Source organism: Notamacropus eugenii, chromosome 2 (assembly GCF_028372415.1).
Source record: "Notamacropus eugenii isolate mMacEug1 chromosome 2, mMacEug1.pri_v2, whole genome shotgun sequence".
Classification (NCBI taxonomy): domain Eukaryota; kingdom Metazoa; phylum Chordata; class Mammalia; order Diprotodontia; family Macropodidae; genus Notamacropus; species Notamacropus eugenii.
In genome coordinates, this window is record NC_092873.1 from 355,593,500 (window position 1) to 355,614,927 (window position 21,428).

Sequence of the window (21,428 nt, forward strand, 5' to 3'; positions counted from 1 at the left end):
ACTCTGGGAGCCTGGTGGAGCCCATTAACCTCTTCTAAGAATGTTTTTAGATGCCTAAAATAGAATTACAAAGGATTACAATGGAAACCAATTCTACTAAAAGATCTTAATTTTTTAATTGGTCGGTTATTTCGGATTAAGAAACTCGGAACTCTAGCAGTTTGGTTGAGTGACGTCATGTGCCTGCCAGGGGTGGGATGAAGGTGGTGGATAGGGAATGCACTGAATTCTGCATCTCCTACCCCTGTGAGTGGATTGTTTTCTACAGTCGAGGAAGAAAGAAGGCGGAAGGGAGCAAAAGGGAAAACAAAATACACATATTATTATACATAGGCGTCATATTTATATTCTTTATATACATAAATACTCGTCTTATTTATTCTAACGGGAATTTAGCTGGTCAACCTCATTATGTTCTAGGCATGCTACACTTATGGGTCTACCAAATACCACAAATCTAGCCTCTTTGAATGAGCAAAAGGGAACCTGAGGCATGAAATGGAGACAGTCCACATTCCCAGGGGATTATCTTGCTGTAAGAAACCAGAAAAAAGGGAGAAAGTGGAGAGTGAGAGTGCAGCACTTCAGCACCTTTTTCCTCTGCCTTCAAAGCTTTCATTTTGTCATCTGCCGTCCCTCTTCTCTTACAAAACTCCCTTCCCCCGGATCCAAAAAGTAGTGAGACTGTCCAGAGTGCTGAAATTCAGAATCTGAACACACCTTAGAGCAGCCTCACTCTGTTACCTTTCTACCTCCATCCAGTGTTTCTCAAAGCTCTTTACCTGTCCTGTGCAGAGTTCTTTCACTTAGTTTTTTCCCATGGTCCTTGCCCTAATACCTTTTCCTCTATTTTTAAATCGCTAACTGGCAGAAGGGAAATCAAAGGCTAGGGGATCAGAGAAGCCAGAGCTAATCATTGTGGGGGATTTAGAAGCCTCTTTGGCATTTACCAGGGTGACTGCTCAATAATTTCCCAACTATCTGCCTTTCTCATCCCTTGTTCCCTCAGCTATACAAATTCTGCTTCCCCCTACTCCATCTCTACTCTCACCACATTCTCATCAAATACCCCTTTCTTCCATTCCCTATAACCCAATAAACAATCTCCTTTTTGAAAAACAAAGAATCGTAGCAGAAATAGCTGTATTCTTAATTTCATCAACTGTGTCTCAGTTTCCCCTGCTCCCCATTTCCTTTTCTCCAATTCCCTGGGGTCTGCCAAGGAGTGAGGTAGAATGTCTGAGGGAGCTTGCTTGACCCACAGTAAATCACTCAATAAGCATTTTTTAAGTTTCTACATATACCAGGCTCTTTACTGAACAATGGAGTAATAAGGGAGGGAGGAGGAAGAGTTCAAAGTGCAATGGGCAGGGGGAAATAACACGCAAATAAATACAGGTCAAATTTGGGATAATCCTAGACAGAAGCCACTCAGATTAAGGAGAATTTGGAAAGGCTTCTATCAAAAACTGAGAGTTGAAGGAAGCCAAGAAAACTGAGGAAGGGGTGAAAAGGGAGAGAAGGGAAAGCATTCTGCAGAGGCAGTGAAATGGCCTGAGGTCATATGGCACCATTGGAGTTTACTGGAGAATGGGGTCACTTTGGCCTCAGGATCAAATATGAACCCTCTGTTTGGCTTTTAAATACCTTCATAGGGGCAGCTAGGTGGCCAAGTGGATAGATCACCATTCCTGCAGTTAGGAGGAAGATCCCCCTAGGCACAGGCTCCATTGGCTTTCCAAAGTGTAAAGGCCACAGATGATGGAGCCTTAGGGATGACCTCAAGAGATGCAAGCTCCCAGCTCCATGCCTCTCTCTTGGAAGCTGAGTCTTACTAAGGATGACCTAGGGGAATGGGAGGGGCTTTCAATAGCTGCCCACCACTTTCACCATTTCCTATTGGGTATAGTTGAGGGATGGCCCAGTGAAAAGAAGTGATCAGAGCTTCAGTAATTCTAAAGAGCACTTTGTCACTTTAAGCAAGGCTGAGAAAAAATATATATATTTCTAGTTTTTTTTTGTATCACCAAAATTTCTCAGTACCCATGTCCCTCCCAGAAAGACACCCTACATAATATTAAAAAAAACAAACTAGAAAAACTCATAGAAAAAAAAACTTCATAGAACTCAGTAAAACAAAAAAACCCAAAACAAGAAAAAAAGTCTGAAAATATATGCTATGTTAGTTTCCAATGGAGAAGGTATTGGATTGAGGCAGATTAAGCAAATAAAGAGAATGGAATAATAAAACATATCTGGAAAACTTTAAATAAAGGAACAAGAAAATACATGCAATGAACGTGCTAATACCAAAGACCTCCTACAATAAGGGGGTGGGGAGTGGGAAATGGGGCAATCCGTCCTCTCATCTGTTGTTCTTTTTAATTTTGCAGCATTAATTCCCAGTTGTTTCATGCTTGTTCCTTCCATTTTTTGCTGTAGCAGTCATCACGGTACCTATTTTATTTCTCAGTTCTCGGTTCTGCTTCTAGTCTGTATCAGATCTTCTGAATCTTTCAATGCTTCTCTATATCCGTAGTTTCTTACAGCACAGTAAATCACAGGCAACAATTTATTTTACTATTCCCCAACTGATAAGTATCCACACTGTTCCAAGTTCTTTGCTACCACAAAAAGTGCTGCTATAAATATTTTGGTACATGTGGGAGACTGTTTTCTTATCAATGACCTCCTCAGGATATAAGCCTAGTACTAAAATCTCTGGGTCAAATATTTGGTCATGGACATTTTAGTCACTTTACTTGCATAATTCTAAATTGTGTTCCAAAATGGTTGTCCTGATTGACAGTTTCACTAACAAATGACTTAGTGTGCCTAGCTTCCCATGAGACCTCTGCACTGACTATTCTTATCTTTGCCAATTTGAAGGATGAGGCGAAACCTCAGGGTAATTTTGACTTCTGTTTTTCTTATTATTGATTTGGACCATTCTCTCATAGGGATAATAATTTATAGTTCTTTTGAGAACTGTTCACATTCTTTAATCAAATACTTATTGGGGAAAAGTATTTGGTACATAACTAAAGTATACAAATACACATATGCACACCAGGGCTGTTTAATTGCCTCCATTCTGTGTTTCATTATGAATATTCTTTCTATCTGTATTTGTAAAAGGTCTATGACCTGCTTCTCTTCTAATTTTTTTTAGGATAGGATTTTTCTTATGATAATTGTCATATACTCACACCTTGAATTTAGTGTGGGATATAAGACTTTGTATCATTTTTGCCAGGCTCCTTTCCACTTTTTCCAGCAGCCTTTAACAAAAAGGGAGTTCTTTCCTAAGTAAAATGTGTTTCCCATTTACCAAACACTAGGTTGAGCTTCACTGTTTCAGATTCTATTCTTTTATCCAACAGCAAACAACCTTAAAGACAGTTGCTTTATAATAGTTTGAGGCTTGAAGTGCTATCATCTCTTCATCCCCAACCATTATCTTTCTTTTCTAGCTCTTTTGTCTCTCCATATAAATAGCTGGAAGAATATTCAACAGTTAAGGCCAGGCTATGCCAACACAATACAAATGATAATTCTCTTACAGTTAATTTACAGTTTGAATGCAACACAAATCAGACTATTAAAGCAATACTTCATAGAGTTCAATAAAACAGTAACAAAAGTCATTAAAGAAGTAAGTATTCTTTCTAGGTCTCAGTTTTTGATTCTTTAACATGGGGAAAGTTATCAAAGGATCTAGAGATAAAAGGATCTCAGCAGCCATCTATTCCATACTGAGAAGAAATCCACACCATGGTATAACACAGTATTCTGGGAGGAGGACATGAGAGACTGGTCAGGAAGTAAAACTAATAGCTTACTTGTCTGTAGTGGTGTATAATTTATAAAGCACTTGACCAATAAATAACTCTGTGAGGTAGGTATCATGTGTATTTATTATCTCCATTTTATAGATAAAGAAACTGATGCCCAGAGAAGTTTCATGACTTGCCCCATGATTCAGCAAACAATGAGTAAGAGCCTACCATGTAAAAGAGGCAGCATAAAAAGCCAGTCTCAGCCGGGAAGTCCTGCATTCAAGTTCTGCCTCTGACATACCGGTTAGTTTTGTGACCCTGGGCTAGTTCTTTAACCGCTTAATGCCCCCAAGCAACTCTCTTTATAAAGAGTCAAGTTTATAGGTTGGCAGAGCAGGTGCCAATCTTCATGAGGACCGAAAATTAAACAGCTGGCATGTCTATAGTCATTTTAAGACTGGTAAAGCCCTTTACATAGATTTTCTCATCTCAGCCCCACAACTACCTTGTGATGTAGGTATATTACCATTCCTATTTACAGACGAGGAAACTGAGGCTGAGAGAGGGTAAATGACTTGCCTAGGATGGCATAGTCAAGAATTATCTGAGGCAGGATTTGAAATCAGGTCTTCCTGACTCCAAGTCCAAAACACCATCATCCACTGAGCCATCCCTCCTTGAAATTCCTCACCAGCAGTTCCCTATGCCAATGAAATCACAGGTCTAGTCTGAAAAACTGTGCAAGATGCTGTGCCAACCAATGGAATATAAAAATGAAAACAGAGCTCTCTAAGGACTTATATTCTATTGCTTATGGAAGGGGCAGATACAGTATATACAGAAAACAATACCAAGAAATTTCAAAAGAGAATGAGGAAAATGAGGAATAACAATCACTGGGCAGGGTGGGGTGGGGGTGGGGGGTTCAGGAAAGGCCTTGTGAAAAAGTTGACACCTGAGGTAGGCTCTGAAAGAAGCCAGAGATTCCAAGAGGCAGAGGCAAGGAAGGAAGGCAATCAGGGCATCTGTCCCCAGCTAACAAGTGTTTGCCCCAGGATTCAAACTGGGGTTACCCTGCTCTGTTCTCACTGGAGGTGAGAATGTAGAACACGTGGGAGGGATTGTCATTATCCTTCTACAGTGGTCCTGAATAATTCAAAGCAGGTAGCAAAGTGAAAGCTATTTGAGGAGAACCAGGAATAAAGATACAAGGATGATCCATTCACAGGAGCAGGAGATACACTCCCTTCCTGAGGAATGGGATCTCATCCATCTGGTAATGGAGGCTCACGGAAGCACCAATGCCCAAGGCAGCCATTGGAAGCAGAAATGGAAATTCTTGGAAAGGAGAGGAATAGGAAATGAACTAAGGTCAGAAAAAGACGAACAGAAGATAAATGACGTTAAGAGGAGAGGCACAGTCACTGTCCAGAAAGTCCTCCCTGATTAACAATCGGTTATCCCAGAGGAGAGTTTCTTGGTCTCTCAGTTGCTCAGTCTCTCCTGCTGCTCTTTCAGTTCCTCAGTTTCCTTCATTCCTCAAATGTAACCCTCCCCCAAAAAAGTACTTCACCTCCTCCACCTCAGAGTGCAGCGATGGCTTTGGCAGCCACCCGTCGGCCCAGAGGAAGACTGAGGTCCGTGATGGCCAGAACTACCTTGGGGCTGGACATGGCTGATACCTTGACCAGTTCTGACACCTGTCACAGGGAAGCAGAAGCAATTACTGCCCTCTCCCCGCAGTGGAAGAATGGGACACCACAAAGGAAAGTAGCTCTATCCTCTCCATGAGGGTACTCCTCCAAAACACTGCCCACATCTCCCCAAATTCACTCCCCAACACCAAAGAGCAGAGCCACCTGCTTTATCCACTCAGTGGAAAGTGTGAGGTGGAGGGACAGTGCCCTAAGGGGCAGCACAGGATCCCCCACCCCCAAAACCTGCCATCCCTCACCTGGGCCCCACAACTTACAGTGGTGAAAGGCATGAACTGCAGGATGCTGCCTCGGCTACCCTGCTCCAGGCAGTCCACACACTCCTCCATGAACCACTGCACAAACTGCGTGTGAGGGCCTGCTGTCCTGGCCCCCAAGATGGAGGAGATGAGCAGGAACAGGTTTGCTGTGCACAGCCAGACACAAGAGGTACAAGAGGATCAGTCAAAGGCATAAAGCATGAAGAAAAATCTGGAGATGCAGAGGGAGCAGAAAGGGCAAAGGAAGTTCTGGAGGCAGGAAGAGAGCAAGAGGAAAGGAGAAATCAAGTGGGGGGAGAACAGAGGAAGGTCAGGAAGAAGCAGGAAGAGGACAGAAGGGAGGAGACAATTTGGTACAGGGGACACCAGAAGGTCCTCAGGGGCAGACTGGGAAAAGGTCTCCACCACCAGGTAAGGGAAGGTGGGAAAAGGGAGTCTCCTGCCCAGCTGGCCAGGCTTAGGAAACAGAGGGAACTTACCAAGGACTCGGTTCAAAGGGTCTCTCATATTGACTGTGTGCATCTGAGAGGCTGACAGAGAACTGCTCATGGACCTGTCAGCTGGGGAATGGGAGGAAGAGGCAGAGGGGAAGACATGGTTTGCTCAAAACCCTCTCCTTCCCCACTCCAAGGGAACCCCTCCTCAAACCCTGAGGCCTCCCCAGTCCCTCCCCATCCCTCCCCCAGTTTCCTGGCTGACTGGTGAGATGAACCCCACTCTGTTTAAAGGTCCCAGGGCAAACCCTAAGTCAAAGTATATCCCCTTCCTCACAGAAGAGCCCTGAGAAGAAGAGAGCCTCCCCAAAAAAGGCTCCTGGCCTAGGAGGAATCCCACAGAGGGAATTTCAATCCTCACATTAAGGAGGCCCCACACTGGCCTCTCTGCCAGACAGAGGGAAAGGGATGGAGGAATACCAGATCCCAGAGACAGAAATAGCTCAGGCACCAGAACCAGGCCAACCCTAGCCATCAGGTCACTTTCCCTGTGCCCAGCTCCTTACAAGAACTTGGGAAACTGCTCCCAGGACTACAATGGCACTAGAACAACCTCCTTTGGGGACTTCTGTCCTGAAACCTACTTTCTGCTCTATTGAACATTCTCTCTCAGGTCAACAAAGACCTCCCAGGTGTCAAATCCAGTGGCCTTTTCTCAGTCCTTAGCCTTCTTCAGGACCCTCTGACATCATTGCCCAGCCCCACCCCACCCCCTTCTCCCTTGCTCTCAGAAACCACACTCTCTTGGCTCTCCTCCCTCCTCACCACTCACTCCTTTTCCTTCTCCTTTCACACTATCACAGACCTCAGAGGACATCCAGTGCAACAAACACCTAAGCAAGAATATCCCCAACAAGAGACCATCTTAGCCTCTGCTTAAAGACCTCCACTGATGGGGAACTCACTCTCTGTGGAGCCTGCCCATTCCTTCCATCCAGTGTTTTGGGACTGCCCTGATTATCAGGAAATGTTGCCTCAGATCAAAACAAAATCTGTCTCATGTGCCTTCCAGACTTTTCCTAGATCTGCCTGCCAGGGCCAAGAAAAACAATGCTGAACCATCTTCAGTCACAGTTCTTTAAATACATAAAGCTACCTATTAGGTCCCTCAATGAGGTCTTCCTAGACGTGTCCCCCTATTTTCTCACCTTCTGGCTGCCCTCTCTTGTCCATCTCCTCCAGAAGTGTCCTCTGCCGGCTCTCTCAGGACCTCAAGTGCTAGGGGACTCCCAGACTTTGCCCCTTGGCCTCTCCTTCTGTTCTTTCTTCATTCTCTGCCTCAGCTATCCACTAGGATCTCTATGCACATAACACTCCAGTATCTATCCCCAATCCTTCCTTTCTCTAGAGAGGTATATGCAACTGTCTGGATCTAAAACAGTTCTCTTGGGATGCTCACCACCTCCAATTCACTGCGTCCTACCCAATCATGTCTCCTATCTTCCCCCACACCTGCTTCTCTTTCTGTGATGCCATCTTCAAGCCAGGCTCTTGTGTTCAAAACCTCAGGATTACCTTTGTTTCTCTTCAAGTAGTCATATGCCAGCAGTTATCACATCTTCCCATGTCTACCTCACCAGTCCCTCAGGCACTCACTTTCTCTTCTCTATTCCTAATGACCAAAGTAATTCAGCATCTTCTTGTCATTACATAAGAGAGCTAGATCTGCAGTTTCAGGTAAAATTCTCTCCTCCTCTGTGTATGCATACACACACACATATACATATATATGCATTAATACACACACACACACAGAGGAATGTTCATTACATTTGATGTTTAATTAGTTCATATTTTTTTTTAGAAGTCTCATTACTAAGCCAGGATTCCTCAGAGTCCCCGTGGCTCCACTTTCTATTTCATCCACATCCTCTTTCATATCAATGCTGGGTTAATCTCCTTTTTGAATAGATCGAGTAATATCACTCCTCTGCTCTCAACCTTTTAAAGCCACCACTACCTCATTCCAAAAGGAAGAGGACAATGGGAGAAGGCAAAAGGGAACTCCCTTAAAGACCATTGTGCCTAGCTGGCCCCAGTTAGAAATGAAGAAAAACTTACTGAGAGTGAGCAAGCTCAAACTTTTTAGCTTGACATTCAAGGCCTATCACAATGTAGCACCATCCTATCTTGTAGGGAAGAGGAAAAAATCTGGAGTGCTAGTGAGTGAACTCAGTCACAAAGGCAAAGATGACAAAGGTGCCAAGACAGCTGACACAGAAATGACTAGAAAGCACCACTAAAGGCTGTTCATTAGGGAGATAGCTACACAGGTAAACACACCATCTGGAGGAAGAATAACTTTCTGCCCCAGACATCTGAGAAGGGACCAAGGGAAAAGGCTGCAGACCTATTCATCAGGAAGGGGAGATGCAGAGGTGCCCAGTATAAAACCACTGACCTTGGGTAAAGGGGGGTCATGAGCTGGTTCCCAGACAAAGAATTCATGGGAAGGCACCACCATGGCATGGTAAACACTGGAAACATCAGGCCCTGTTCAGGAACCTCCACTGATCAATTTAGTCAATGCCATGATGCAGAGGAAACGTTATCTTTTTAACCCAATCATGGTGCTACTTCCTGGGCCTGGGAACCCTGGCTCAGTACCCACCCAGCAGCCCTAGGACCTGTCAGCCTCAGTTAGGTTTTCAACCTAGAAGTTATACTCGACACTTAACTCTCACTCTCAATATCTGACCACTTACCTGATGTAATTATGAGGAAGGTCACAAATTATCTGGGACCATTTCCTTATCTGAAAAATTAGGACCTGAACTAGATGTTCTCTAAGGTCCATTAAGTTTTAATCCTATTATCCTATTAATTCATAACATCTGTTGAAGGAAACTGAAAGTTCCCTCAAAGGAACATGGAAAAAAGTTTGCTAGGGGGTATCTATTTCTAGGGTGCTCAGCCCCTGCCTGGGCCTGCCAATCTCAAATACTCACTGGGGCTGGAGAGAACATTGGCATCATCCTCATTGGAACTCAGAAGTCGCATCAATTTTGATGGCTGTGTATCATCCAGGGGGAAGAGGCTGATGTAGTCCTAGGGAATTAGGTCAAAATCTAAATACCATGAAGAGGAAACCAACCCCAACTCTTACCCCCTGAGTGGCCCTCCAACTTCAAGAAAGTAGAAAGAACTCAGCTATGAGGCAGGAAGAGGTTCCTGCTCTGAAAGGCCTTCTGACCCTCCAAATTCAGAAATCCTTCTGGCTACTGTCTTCCTCTTCCTTCTCTCCTAAAAAGAGGGAATGGAAAACAGCTGCTCCCTTTCATATGAGAAGAACCTTCCAGAGGAGGAAAGATCAAGTCCCTGCTTCAGTTTTATACTCCATTTTAACAATTAGAGGAGTCACTTCTGAGTTCAGGGTACCAGTTTGGGGCCACACTTGTTATCTATCACTTTGTATTATAATTATTCGTAAGGACTTACCTCAATGTCTTCGCGGTGTCTTTTCTTCTGTCGGGAAGATGCTTGCCCCTTGTGAGAGGAGTAAGAGCTCAGGGCACACCAGACTGCCAGTCTATGCAAATAATTTCAAGGGGAAAGGAGGAGAGAACAGGAAGGTCAGTAGGAAACAGAGCAAGGATCTCTGTAACTTCTAAGTAAACCCAAACCAACAGCAAAGAATAGGTTGTAGGAGGCTGAATTCACACTTCAGTCCCTCTGCAGTGACATGGAGAGGACAGGTTCTCCTTTCAGGATTGCTCTGAAGCCACAGGAAATGGAAAGGAGTAGGAGGGACACTTACTTGGCCAGGGCCGTGCCTGGGGGATCCATGAGGCTATGCCACTTGGCAGAGTCTGTGAGAAGGCCAGGAAGGATGTGGCCCAGCAGAATCAGGGTGACTTGCTGCATGTCTAGGCAGAAGATGGAATACAGCAGTTCCACAGCTCGAAGGGTATACTCCTTTCGAGTCTCCTTCAGCAGCTCCTGGAACAAATAGGCAAGCAGAAATAGGAACACAGGACCTCAACCTTAGGTATTTCCTACCTCTGGGTCTTCAAATGTCATTTCCTCTTTTTCTGCAACCAAGTTCCTTCTTTCTCCTTTACAACTTCTGACTCTCCAAGAATCCCTCCCAGACTAACTCTACCTAACTCTACTCTGCATATTCTTGGCAGTTACCTGTCTTGATTTATGCTTATTACATTCAGTTCAACATAAATTTATAAAACATCTACTATATTTAAAGTGCTAGAGATACAAAAATAAAAATCAAAGTCCCTGACTTCAAGCATCTCAGAGATACATTACAAGTGGGTCACAGAAAAAGAGGCAAAGGGAAAATCAAAATGCCCTAAAGATGGGAGAAAAGCAAAGAGCCCTAAGAGTGATGCAAGTGGGCAAGAGCAGAAAGGGAGATGGGACAGTTTCACACAAATTTTTAGCACCTGAGCTGAACCCTGAAGGGTAGAAATGTTCCAGAAATAGGAGATGATGATGCAAAGACTCAGAAGATGGCATGGAGAGTCCTGTTTAGCTGAACCTACCAAGAAAAATAGGGCAGGAGTCAAAGGAGACAGATGACTTTAAACACCAGAATAAGGAGTTCCTAGGGGCAACAGCAATATAATGAAGGTTTCTGGAGCAGAGGAGTAACACAGTTATACTTGCACTGCTTAAAAGATGGATTGGAAGCAGAAAAAAAACTATTATTAAAGGAGTCCAGGCAAGAGGAAACTAAGGCCTGAACTAGGGTGGTGGCAGTTGCGGAGAAAGAACTGACAAGACTTGGCAACTGATGTGGAAGGAGGGAAAAAGAGGGATCAAAGATGATTTAATCCAAGTTTATAAGCCTGGGGGACCAAGAAGATGAGTGGTACTCAAGTGAAACAGGGAAGCTTAGAAAGCTCATGGCAAGTGGGAAGGGTTGTTTAAGATAAATTCACTTGAGTTTTCTTTTTATCAACCTAATGAGATAAGACTTAATGCGCGGGAGGGGGAGTGAGTAAAGTTTTGAATGTAGTTTCTTTCATTTTTATATCATAGTTAGTTCTTTTCAGTCTTCAAGCACGATGAATTTAGTTTTGAACATGCTGAATTTGAGGTGCCAACAGGATATTCAGGTAGTCATCGCCAGCTATCAGTGGAAGACACAGGGCTGGAATACAAAGGAAAATCAAGGCTAAGACTTACAGATTCAGGAGCCATCTGCATGAAGTGATCATTGAACCCATGGTAGCTGACCAGATCACCCAGGAAGTGAGTCTATAAAGAGGACTGAGGACAGAGCCCTCAGGAGACACCCAAGTTTAGAACACACTAAATGAGACAGTAAAGGAAATGGAAGAGAGGTGAACCAGGTAAGAAGAGTTCCAGGGAAGAGTAGTGACCCAAAAGCTAAGAGAGGAAAGAGTTTTGATAACGGAATGGTGGTCAAAGAATTTCTAAAGCCACAGAAAACTCAAAGAAGATGAGGGCTAAGAAAATATCATTAGATTTTACAATTAAGAAATCACTGGCCAAGAAAGAACGACTGCAGTAGAGCAATAGGGGATGAAACCAGATAGCAAAAGACAGAGAAGTCAGTGGTAAGGAAATGGGGGCAAGAAGTGTAAAGATCTTATTCTAGATATTTAGCAACAGGGAGAGCTACAGGATGAAAGATAGCTCTAGGGATTAGCAAAGTCAAAGGAAGAATCCAGGAGAGAGTGAAAATGAGAGAAGGAATGACATAGGGCAAGATGTCAAAGGACACAGAGGGGACTGAAGGAAGAAAAAGAAGGGTTAATCTTCAGAGGAAGGGCCAGCTCATATTCTCAGACTGCAGACAAGAAGTAAAAATGTATAAATGTTTAGAGGCAGACAACAGAGAAATAAGGGAGTTTATAATGAATGGCCTCAAATTTCTCTATAATAGGAGACAAAGTCACCTACTGAGAAAAAAGGTGTTGGGGTTAGCAACAGTGGCTATAGGAAGTGTGTTTGGAGAGACAACCAGAGATCATTAAAAAAAATAAAAAAAGGACTTCCATGAAATATTAAGGACCCAGGGAAAGTTAGATAACTAGAATTTGTAGTAAGCCTCATTGATCTGGCTATATGACCTCTTCAGAAGTGGTTAGTGGCTTAGGCATAAGGGGGGAAACAAAAGTAGTAAGGGTGGCATCAGATTGAATACTGGCAGCTCATTAACATAAGGATATGAAAACAAGAGATTCAACGATCAAGGACAGTGCCCTGTTGATCTGCCTAATTCTAGGGCTAAGACTACAAATGAAAAAGTGAGGTCAGAAAAGGGTGACAGACAGGAAAAACAGAAACAAACAATAAAAGGAGGTAAGCAAGACACATGAATCTACTAAAAAAGACACAAATTTGATAGCACAGGTATTACTGAGATATGATGGAATTGGAATATTCTTTTAGGAGAGCACAGTGTTCAAAAAGAACATAAGAAGTAAAATAAAAGCTAGAGCAGTATTGTACATGCATAAGATACAGAGGAATCAATAAGAGGAAACTCTATTCTGGATTTAATTTTCACTAATAGGGAAGAACTTGTTCTTTGGGGTGAAAATGATGGAAACCTTTAGTTCAGGGAATGACCACTCACTCCTAGAGTTGGGGAAAGCAGACTGAAAAGCACTTAAACAAAGGACAAGTAGCACCCTGTGACCTAAATTCTACAGAGGGAGTCAATCCAGGAGGGAGAGGAACCTCTAAAGGATACAAGACATAAAAAAATAATTTCAACAAAGAAAAAAAGGGCAGTTGTCTAAGGAGGATAGTAAAAATGCTAATAAAACTCACTAACCAGCTTAGATTTTAAAAGACCCATACAGATGAAATTGAGAAGCTTTTGTAGTATAGCTAAGGTTAGAAAAATTCAGAAGAAGTTAGGAATTTGGAAAATTAGGGGAAAGAAATATTTTCCATCAAATATTTATGTCAGGGAACTGACACAATTATGTAAGACTCCATTGGATAAATGACCAAAAAAATTTTTAAAAAATGCAAATTGTTGATACCACATGAAAGATTGCCCCAAATCACTGAAAAGCGATTTGAAATCAAAACAGCTGTTAGGTTTTGGCTCATGTCTCTGAGGGTTCAGTTCACACCCTGAGTACTGGTAAAGATGACAAAAGTGGGAAACATAATGATGGAAGCATGAGTTGGAACAAGATAGGAATACCAATAAACTGTTGGTGGAACTGTGAATTGATTCATCCCATTCTGAAAAGCAATTTGGAATAATGCTGGAAATATGACAAAAACACTGATTCTCATTTCCAGATATACCCCAAAGATATCAAAGATAGAAAGGAAAGTTCCATATATACCAAAATATTCAGCAGCACTTTTTGGTAATAGAAAAGAAGCAGAAAGAAACTAAGCATGAAAATGTCAATTAAATATGAAATGGTCAAACAAATTGTGATTATATAAGTATCATGGAATATTAATGTGCCATAGAAATGATGACTATGAATTCAGAGAACTGTGAATTTATATGACCTGACAGAAACCGGACAAAGCTGAATGAGGAAAATAATATTTACTGTAAAAGAACAAAACCCCATGTCTAGAATGTTTTCCCTCAACTCTACCTACTGACTTCCCTGACTTTCTCTGAGTTCAAACTAAAATCCCACCTTTTCCAGGAAGCTTCTCTTCGCATTTATCCTATACATAAAGCTTGTTTTGTACATATTGGTTTGCACGATGTTTCCCCCGTAAGCTCCCCAGAGCTTACTACTCAGCCCGGGATTTAATAAGTGTTTACTGACTGGACACTGAACATCTAGAAAACAAAACAGTGATCACAGTCACACCATGGACTCACCAAGAACAAGTCATGCAAGATCAAGCACATTTCCTTTTTTGGCAAGATTAGTAGAGTGGTGGGCGATGATGATGAATGATAGCCAGAATTTCTGTAGGGCCTATATGTGCCAGACACAGTATTTCACATATACTACCTATTTTTATCTTCACAACAACCTGGGAGGTAGGTACTATCACTGGCTCCACTTCAGAGGAAGATTGCAGATAGAGATTACATGTGACAAAGTCTCTCATGTTCTTCTGGTGGATAAAATACAGAGATCAGGGCTAGGTAATCATTGTTAAGTGTATTTCAACAGGATGAATGGCTAAACCCAACCACAGAATAGTCCTGGATGGTTGGTTCACTGTACACTTAGAAGGAATTAGTTCTTTCCCCTTCACTGAAAGTCTTCAAGCCTGACTGATGCCTTACTGGAGAGGGGGAGTGGGTTCTTAATCAGAAATGGGTTTGCCCAGAGGGCCTCTGAATTCTCTTCCAACTCCGAGATTCTCTGGTAACCTCTGCACCAAGATGATGAAGATTGATCCCTCACCCTGGGACTTTTAACAGTTATTACTGATCTTCATAATGAAATAAATAACAAGCATATCCAATTTCATAATGACTAGAATTAGGGAAGGAGTGCTAACATACCAGATGACAGAATAAGGGTCCTAATAACTCTTAATAAGATACTGATTTCAGTAAACCTAATAAGGCAACATTAATAGGGAAAAAAATAAACTCTCACACGAGGTTCAAAAAATGAACCTCAGTGATGTGGCTAATTAGCTCAATGTCAGTTAATACTGTGATATGAAAGCCCAAAAATCTAACTTGACTTTAGGTTACATTAAGATAGACAAGAGTGAACAGGGCTAGGGAGCTGAAGACAGCACCACTATATTCTGTTCTGAGCACAGCTGTAATACCATGTTCAGTTCTAGGAAACATTTTAGGAATGACACTGATGATCAGGAGAACATGCAGAGAAGGGTAACTAGGATGATGAGTTCATGTCATACAAGGCTAAGTTAAAGGTACTTAGCTTACTGAATCAATCATCAAGGATGTATTTAAGCATCTACTGCGTGCCAGGCAATGTTCTAAGGGTACAAAGACAAAAAAATGAAACAATCTCTACTCTTAAAAAGCTTACATTCCTTTTACAGAAGAGCTAACTTGGAGGTCAGGGAACATGAGAATCATCTTAGAGTACTCAAAGGACTACCATGTGGAAGTCACTAGCTTTGTCCTGCTTGGCCTGAGAAGAACTAGGACCAATGGGCAGAAGTTGTATAAGATGCAATTCTGTAACCAGGAGAACGTGAAGGGACAAAGGACTCAGAGGTGAAGAAAGGACAAGAACTGGTTTAGGATGAGTAAGACGGTTGGAGAGATAAAAGTAAGGTATCAAAGAGATGTATTTCAGAATTTGGGGCAGCAGAACAATTTGGAATGATGGTAAAATCTAAGATGCTGGCAACTGAGTGTATATGGTGATCAAGGGCACTGAGATTGACGAACTGGGAGGCCATGGTGTCTCACATGTCATTAACATGAATATCCGGATCTACAAGAATGAGGGCAGAGATTAAAGTAGCAAGGAAAACTGTCAGCTAAGTACTAAAACCATTAGAGAAAGAGAATCCATACAAACCAAAATCTTTACAGAAGCACTTTTTGTAGTACCACAGAAAGAAAGATCATCATAGGTGGAGGGCTAAGGGTACAAAATACTGCACATACTGTCAGATTCCACTGTGTTGATTTACATTTTTTCTCTGTGTTACAACACTACTGAATAGAGAAGGCTAGAGACAGGAGAAAATATTAGGAAATGAACTTGATTTAAAAACCAAAGACATCAATGAACGAAGGATAAAAAACAAATTTGTACAGGAGGAAGAATGACCTAGTCGTCATCAGATGATAGCAATGGGACATCACACAGGTGAAAGTGATGGCTGGCTGGGACACACTGGGTGTTCAATAAAGACTTCTTAAAAGGTAACCAAGACCAAAGCCTTCTCTCCTCCCCATAGCTGTCTGGCTTATTCCCAGCCCCACAATACACACCTTGACCAAATTGTTGCAGAACCAGTAAACACCACCCATATGCAGCAAGGTGTTAAAGATATGGATGGACCGGCTATCCACCCAGCCCTTCTCCAGAACTTCTGCAAAGATACTTGTCAGCACCTCCTTGATAGGTCTTTTAGGGGGGAGGAGGTTCCAATAGGGCATTGTATCCATGCCAGTAGATGGGAACTTGATCTGTGTGGCTGTCTGCTGTAGAACATCAGCACACATGTGCTCCAGAATTGAGCTCATGATCACCACCCTGTGGAAATGGAGAATGCAAATGTGAACAGATATGATACCTGCCAAGAAGGGGAGACACCAGTAGGGTCAATTGTAACAACCCCCTGCTCTCCAAAGGTTTGTGGTACAAAAAACCTCAAGAGGAATAAATCCATATTCTGCAGTAAAAAGGAACAAGAGGAAGCTCCTAGAAGCTCCTAGCAGTGTTCCACTGGATACTGATGGCCTAGGAAAGGGGAAGGACCTCTCCTTCTTCCAAGGCATTCCAGGAGACCTCTCTCTATTATATGGCATTACCAGATCCTTTGTCTAAATAAACACACATCACATCCCAAGAACAAAGTGTTTAGGGGTCAGGTAGGAAATAAGTCCTTGGATTTTCAGGTTCTGGTTGAGGCTTGGCCACCACTCAAAACCAAACAATTATTGCAGACACAAGAATATAGGCAGACTCCCTTTATAACTATTCCAGGGTCTGGCTCACCTGGGCAAAAATAGGTCTAGGCAGAATTCTCTTAGGAATAAAGAACCTTCAAATAAAAATCATTATGTCAGAATTGGGGGCTAACTGTTCCCAAAACAGTAAATCCTCTTTGGCATATCATCATTATATATGCCTCAGGTTCTCAATCACTATACTCAAGTTCCTCCTTTTCATCCAAAATTTTGGCAGCAGAAATCTTTGAGAAAAGGTACGAGCTAAAAACTCCTACATCATGGACAACGTTCTATTGAAAGGAGCAGAAATGATCACAATGAAATAAACTCTACAGTAACAGTGAAAACATTTTAGCTGGACTTTGCCATCTCTTTCCCTTACAAGACATTCTAAACAACTGTCTTCCTCTTAAGAGGTGCTCAACAAGTATTTGCTGAATGAATGACTGAAAGAAGGTGAGATCCCCAGGACCCTAAAAAAACCCAGAAAAAGGGAAATGACCCAAGGATCAAAGGCTGGAAAGGAAGGCAAAAGGCCTCTCCAATCCACAGGTAAGTGTTCCCTCCCACAAGTATGCAGAATTGGCAGCACAACAGAAATGATTGGTTTTTCTAGCCTAAAAGTCATCATGATGATTGGAGGCACTGTAGGCAGAAGTGCATGGAAAGGCTTGGAGGGGACAGGGAAGATTACAGACCTCTCACTGTAGAACTGCAGGGTATTTTCACTGCAGAGTGGCCCTACCAGCTGTCGAATCATCTGCAGTGATTTCTCACGCTCGTCCAGGCCTAGCATACGGACATGGGCCACCAGCCAAGCAACGGCACACACTGCCAGGCTGCACACCTTGCCCTTGATGTTGTCGGTGATTTTCTGAGATGGGAAACATGTTAGTTGCAGATATCCCAAGCCCAAAGCCTGCCCCACACACCCTTTCCCTGCTTGGGAAGCCTCAGATCTCAGCAAGTTGAACCCTGGACCACCATAATCCAGTGGGCCCACACTGACACTGAGAGCTGGGAGAGGGAGGGAGGAGTGACCTAGAGACCTAGAAATGATCATGGCTACAGAAGAAGACACCCAGATCTTAGACTTCTATGGATGGGGAGGCCCTCTACACTAAGGAGATGCAGGACATCTAGGAGTGACACCTGGCTCTTAGGGGAAGAGAGAAGAATGGTATGAGTGGGAAATCAGGTTGTCATATCCTGGGACCAAAGGGCATTACTGGGGACAGAGGGGAATGGCTACCTGGATGGACTCAAAAGCCAGGACTCCATTCTCCCAGGCATTCAGAATCTCCAAGATGGCAGCTGAGATGCTGAGACAGGCCTCATGCCACTGCATCTGCCTGTGGGGAAGAAGTGGGAAGGAGGTCACCAAGATGGTGCAAGAGCATGGTCTTGAAGGAGAAAGACCCTGACTGCTGCCCCCACTTGCATCCTTCCAGGCCACCTACACCAGCTTCATTTCAGAAGTGTTGTTGAGCAGGGCAACCAATGATTCCACGTTGGTGGAGTCAGGCCGGAAGCAGGGATGGTCAGGATTCAGGATCTTGCCCTCCTCGGGCATACACATCTGCATCCAGGTCTCAAAGAAGGGCACTTCACCCACAGTGCTTGATTCTGATAGAATCACCTGATGAACAATTCAAGGAGAGGGATAAATATCTACCCACCAGGTCCCCTTTACCACAGTGACAACAGGGGAGTATGACAAAAGCTTTCAGAGGACCATTACCCCTCCACCTCTGACCCAGCAGGCCCTAGCCTTTATCCTGCCAAGGCTGACATTCTCTCCCACCCACTTCAGAACCAGGTAGTTCTAGGGGAATGAGAAGAAAATGAGACCTATGCCGCCATCTTGTGGTCAATGAGGATATGGTCCCAAAAGGCACTGCATAAGCCCATAAGGTGGAAAGAGGAAGGGGAAGGGATTCCTCTCCTGATGAACTAGGTACCCATCAACCACAAGCATAGCATAGTGTGTCATGATTCCTGAGATCTGGTGATCTAGGAAGGTTTCTTTAGTTTTCACAAATGGTTTCTTCCCTCTTTCCACATCACCAAGTCCCTGGTCATCCCCTACCCCATTCCCTTCTGCCCTTCCCCTCTCACTGACCTCTGAACCATAGGTCTGGGCCACATGGCACAACATGAGGAAGGAGATGTCAAAAAGCAGAGCACGGACTGAAGCTCCTTTGGCTGTGGGGAGGAGATGCAAAAGTCAGGAGAAGCCTTGCTTGCCCAAGGCTTAGGGCAAGAAAGGTTCAAGTCAAGGAAGGTCAGGAAGACAGCAGCTCCATCACAGACCTGGGATTCAGGATCCTTTTCTTGGGGTTTCACTTTGAGCATCATTCCTCCCTTGAAATATGGACACTCCCCAAAGGTTCTGAGACCCTCCTATGCTCTCCTCTGCCCACCCCAAACAACAGATTTGGGCTCACAAAGAGGACAGGCAGGCACAATTTTAGAAGAATGTTTGGCCTGCCCTCATTTACCCTTTTCAGGGTCCTTAACCAACCCTGATTAGTCATAGCACACCAGGGCAGAGGGCAAGGAGATAACTTACAGTTTTCATTATTGATGTGCTTTGTGAATTCATTCAATCTGTGGAAAGAGGGGAGCTGGGTCAAAAAAGGGGCCTGGGACAACAGGAACAGCTAGAAACAGCAGAAGCAGGGGGTAGGAATATCTGTGCTTCTCAACTAGTGTTAGTCACCAGCACTGAGGTTATAAATCACATTACACTAAAATAGAGCTTTATCACCACAATCTCTAACACATCAAACGTCCACTAAATACAAATAAATTCTAGTACACTTGAAGAACTGCCTTCTCCTGGAGATGGCTGGAACAGGATTTCACAAGAAATTATGGATAATGGAATGGCATGAGCTGGAAAGGTCCTCAAATACCAGTTAGTCCAGTCCCCCTATTTTAGTGAAGAAATTTATGCTGAAAAGGGTCAAGTGAATCACCCAAAGTCACAGAACTCCTTAGCAGCAGAATCAGAACTTTCTAGGTGTCCAAGTCTCCTAGTCCAAAGTGCTTCCCAATATAGCTCTTCTTCTTATTGTATTTGGTTAATGACTGCTCATTCCTTATACCCAATATTTAAAGTGTCTTTACCTCTACTGGCCTGCCTGCCTTCTATCTTTTCCCCTACACTGATCAGAGGGAAAACTTTGATAGGAATGCAGAGGGACTATCCAAGGGGAAAACTGATAATTCAATCCAGAGAGCATGGCTCTGAGCTTTGTATACATCCTTTGGGCTAGTACAACCAGACCACCTATTCTGGGGGTTCCAACCTTCTGTCTTTAGGACCTCTGGGACTTCTAGGGATTTATCCACTACCACGACTTCCCTGAATCTTAACACCTAGTCTCCTCAAGACTTTGGACTTTTATTTCCAACTTCATACCTTTGTTCTCTTTCAGAGCACAAGCATCGTAATACTCACTTAATGAATTTTTGGGCAAAGGACTTGAGCTTTCCAGTGGCAGCAGCAGCAGCTAACAACAAATCCAGGCTCTTCCCAGAAAGCATGTGGCCTAGAACCCCCAAGAGTCCTTCTGGAGACTTGGAATGATCTGCATCCATTGTCTAGGAATAGAGACAAGAGGCTGGGCTCCACAGGGAAATTCTCAGCACCCCCCAAAGCCCTCTTGCCTACAATTTAGACCACACAGTTTTCTACCCAAACCCCACACATGCAACAGGACATTGACCAACATTCTCTCATCTTTTTTGTTCTCTGTTCTGGGAAGTCCTTTGGAAGTTTTGTTTTCTGACATCAGAATGGGATCAGTTCATCAGACATGAAATGGGGAAAGGGGCTGTTAAAGAACATGAGCCTGCCACTCTAAAACACTCTGGTAGTGTCAGAGTAACTGTGTAAAAGTGAGAAGAAGAAGACAAGAGCTAAAGAATAAATTTATTTTATCAGGAGGGAGACAAGCTCAGGGAGAAGAGACCTCAAGAAGGACTCAAGTGAAGAACATACCTTGAGAATGTTAGTGACTGTGGGCTCTGCTCGAAGAATCAGCCCTGGATTGGGCTGGATGTTAGCATTTTCAGCTGATTTCAACCAAGGGGAAAGTTCTCGGTCAGCTTTGCTATGGAGTGGATGAGAGTGGGGAGAAGTAATAATCAAGGTAAATTCCTGATCTCCTGAGATACAGAGGCTGAGAGGCTAAGGAGTAAATGAGTGCCTAGACCCCATGAAGACAGCACAAGCTTCTGGCCCTTCCGTTGGACTCAATAACCCAGTCACAGTCACAAACTCAAACACAAGGCAGAGAGGCCCCATCTAGGTCAACAGGGACAGGGAGAGGGAGAGCAGTCAGGGTTGGCCCAACCACATACACTTACCGCTTGTCCATCAGGCTGTCTGTGATCTCCTCAGAGAGCAACCCTTGTTTACTGCACTCCTGGAGTAGCAGGTTGATACAGTCACAGCTGGGAGGCAGAAGAGGGAGAGGTAGGGAGAATAATGTTTGAACAGACACACAGGGGAGCCCTTAGAGCAGAGGGAATCTGGCTTCTTCAGACCTGCTCCAATCCTAGAAGCAGAGACTTCTAGAAGCTTCTCTAGGGGCCTAAGAAAGGGAAACAAGGAAGCACTAGAC

At 43.5% G+C, this 21,428-nt stretch overlaps 1 protein-coding gene and 1 non-coding gene across 11 annotated transcripts in view; both read right to left on the reverse strand.

The window, feature by feature from the left end:
• The window catches only part of MED24 (mediator complex subunit 24), a 57,588-nt gene that overhangs the window by 14,176 nt on the left and 21,984 nt on the right, over window positions 1-21,428 (reverse strand). For 6 of the 10 annotated variants that reach the window (XM_072646327.1, XM_072646324.1, XM_072646323.1 and 3 more), the window contains 15 exons: window positions 21,172-21,258; window positions 20,804-20,915; window positions 20,261-20,403; window positions 19,367-19,404; window positions 18,917-18,999; window positions 18,255-18,433; window positions 18,047-18,146; window positions 17,493-17,668; window positions 16,111-16,375; window positions 10,006-10,187; window positions 9,687-9,777; window positions 9,197-9,296; window positions 6,234-6,314; window positions 5,752-5,900; window positions 2,246-5,479 (listed from right to left, as the gene is read on the reverse strand). In XM_072646327.1, the coding sequence (XP_072502428.1) occupies window positions 5,363-5,479; window positions 5,752-5,900; window positions 6,234-6,314; window positions 9,197-9,296; window positions 9,687-9,777; window positions 10,006-10,187; window positions 16,111-16,375; window positions 17,493-17,668; window positions 18,047-18,146; window positions 18,255-18,433; window positions 18,917-18,999; window positions 19,367-19,404; window positions 20,261-20,403; window positions 20,804-20,915; window positions 21,172-21,258 (1,903 nt within the window). In that variant the 3' untranslated portion in view covers window positions 2,246-5,362. The other 4 variants (XM_072646325.1, XM_072646320.1, XM_072646329.1 and 1 more) reach the window with 4 other exon arrangements.
• Window positions 19,064-19,168, reverse strand: LOC140530695 (small nucleolar RNA SNORD124). The gene has a single exon (XR_011976115.1). It is a non-coding gene; the product is annotated as a small nucleolar RNA SNORD124 (small nucleolar RNA).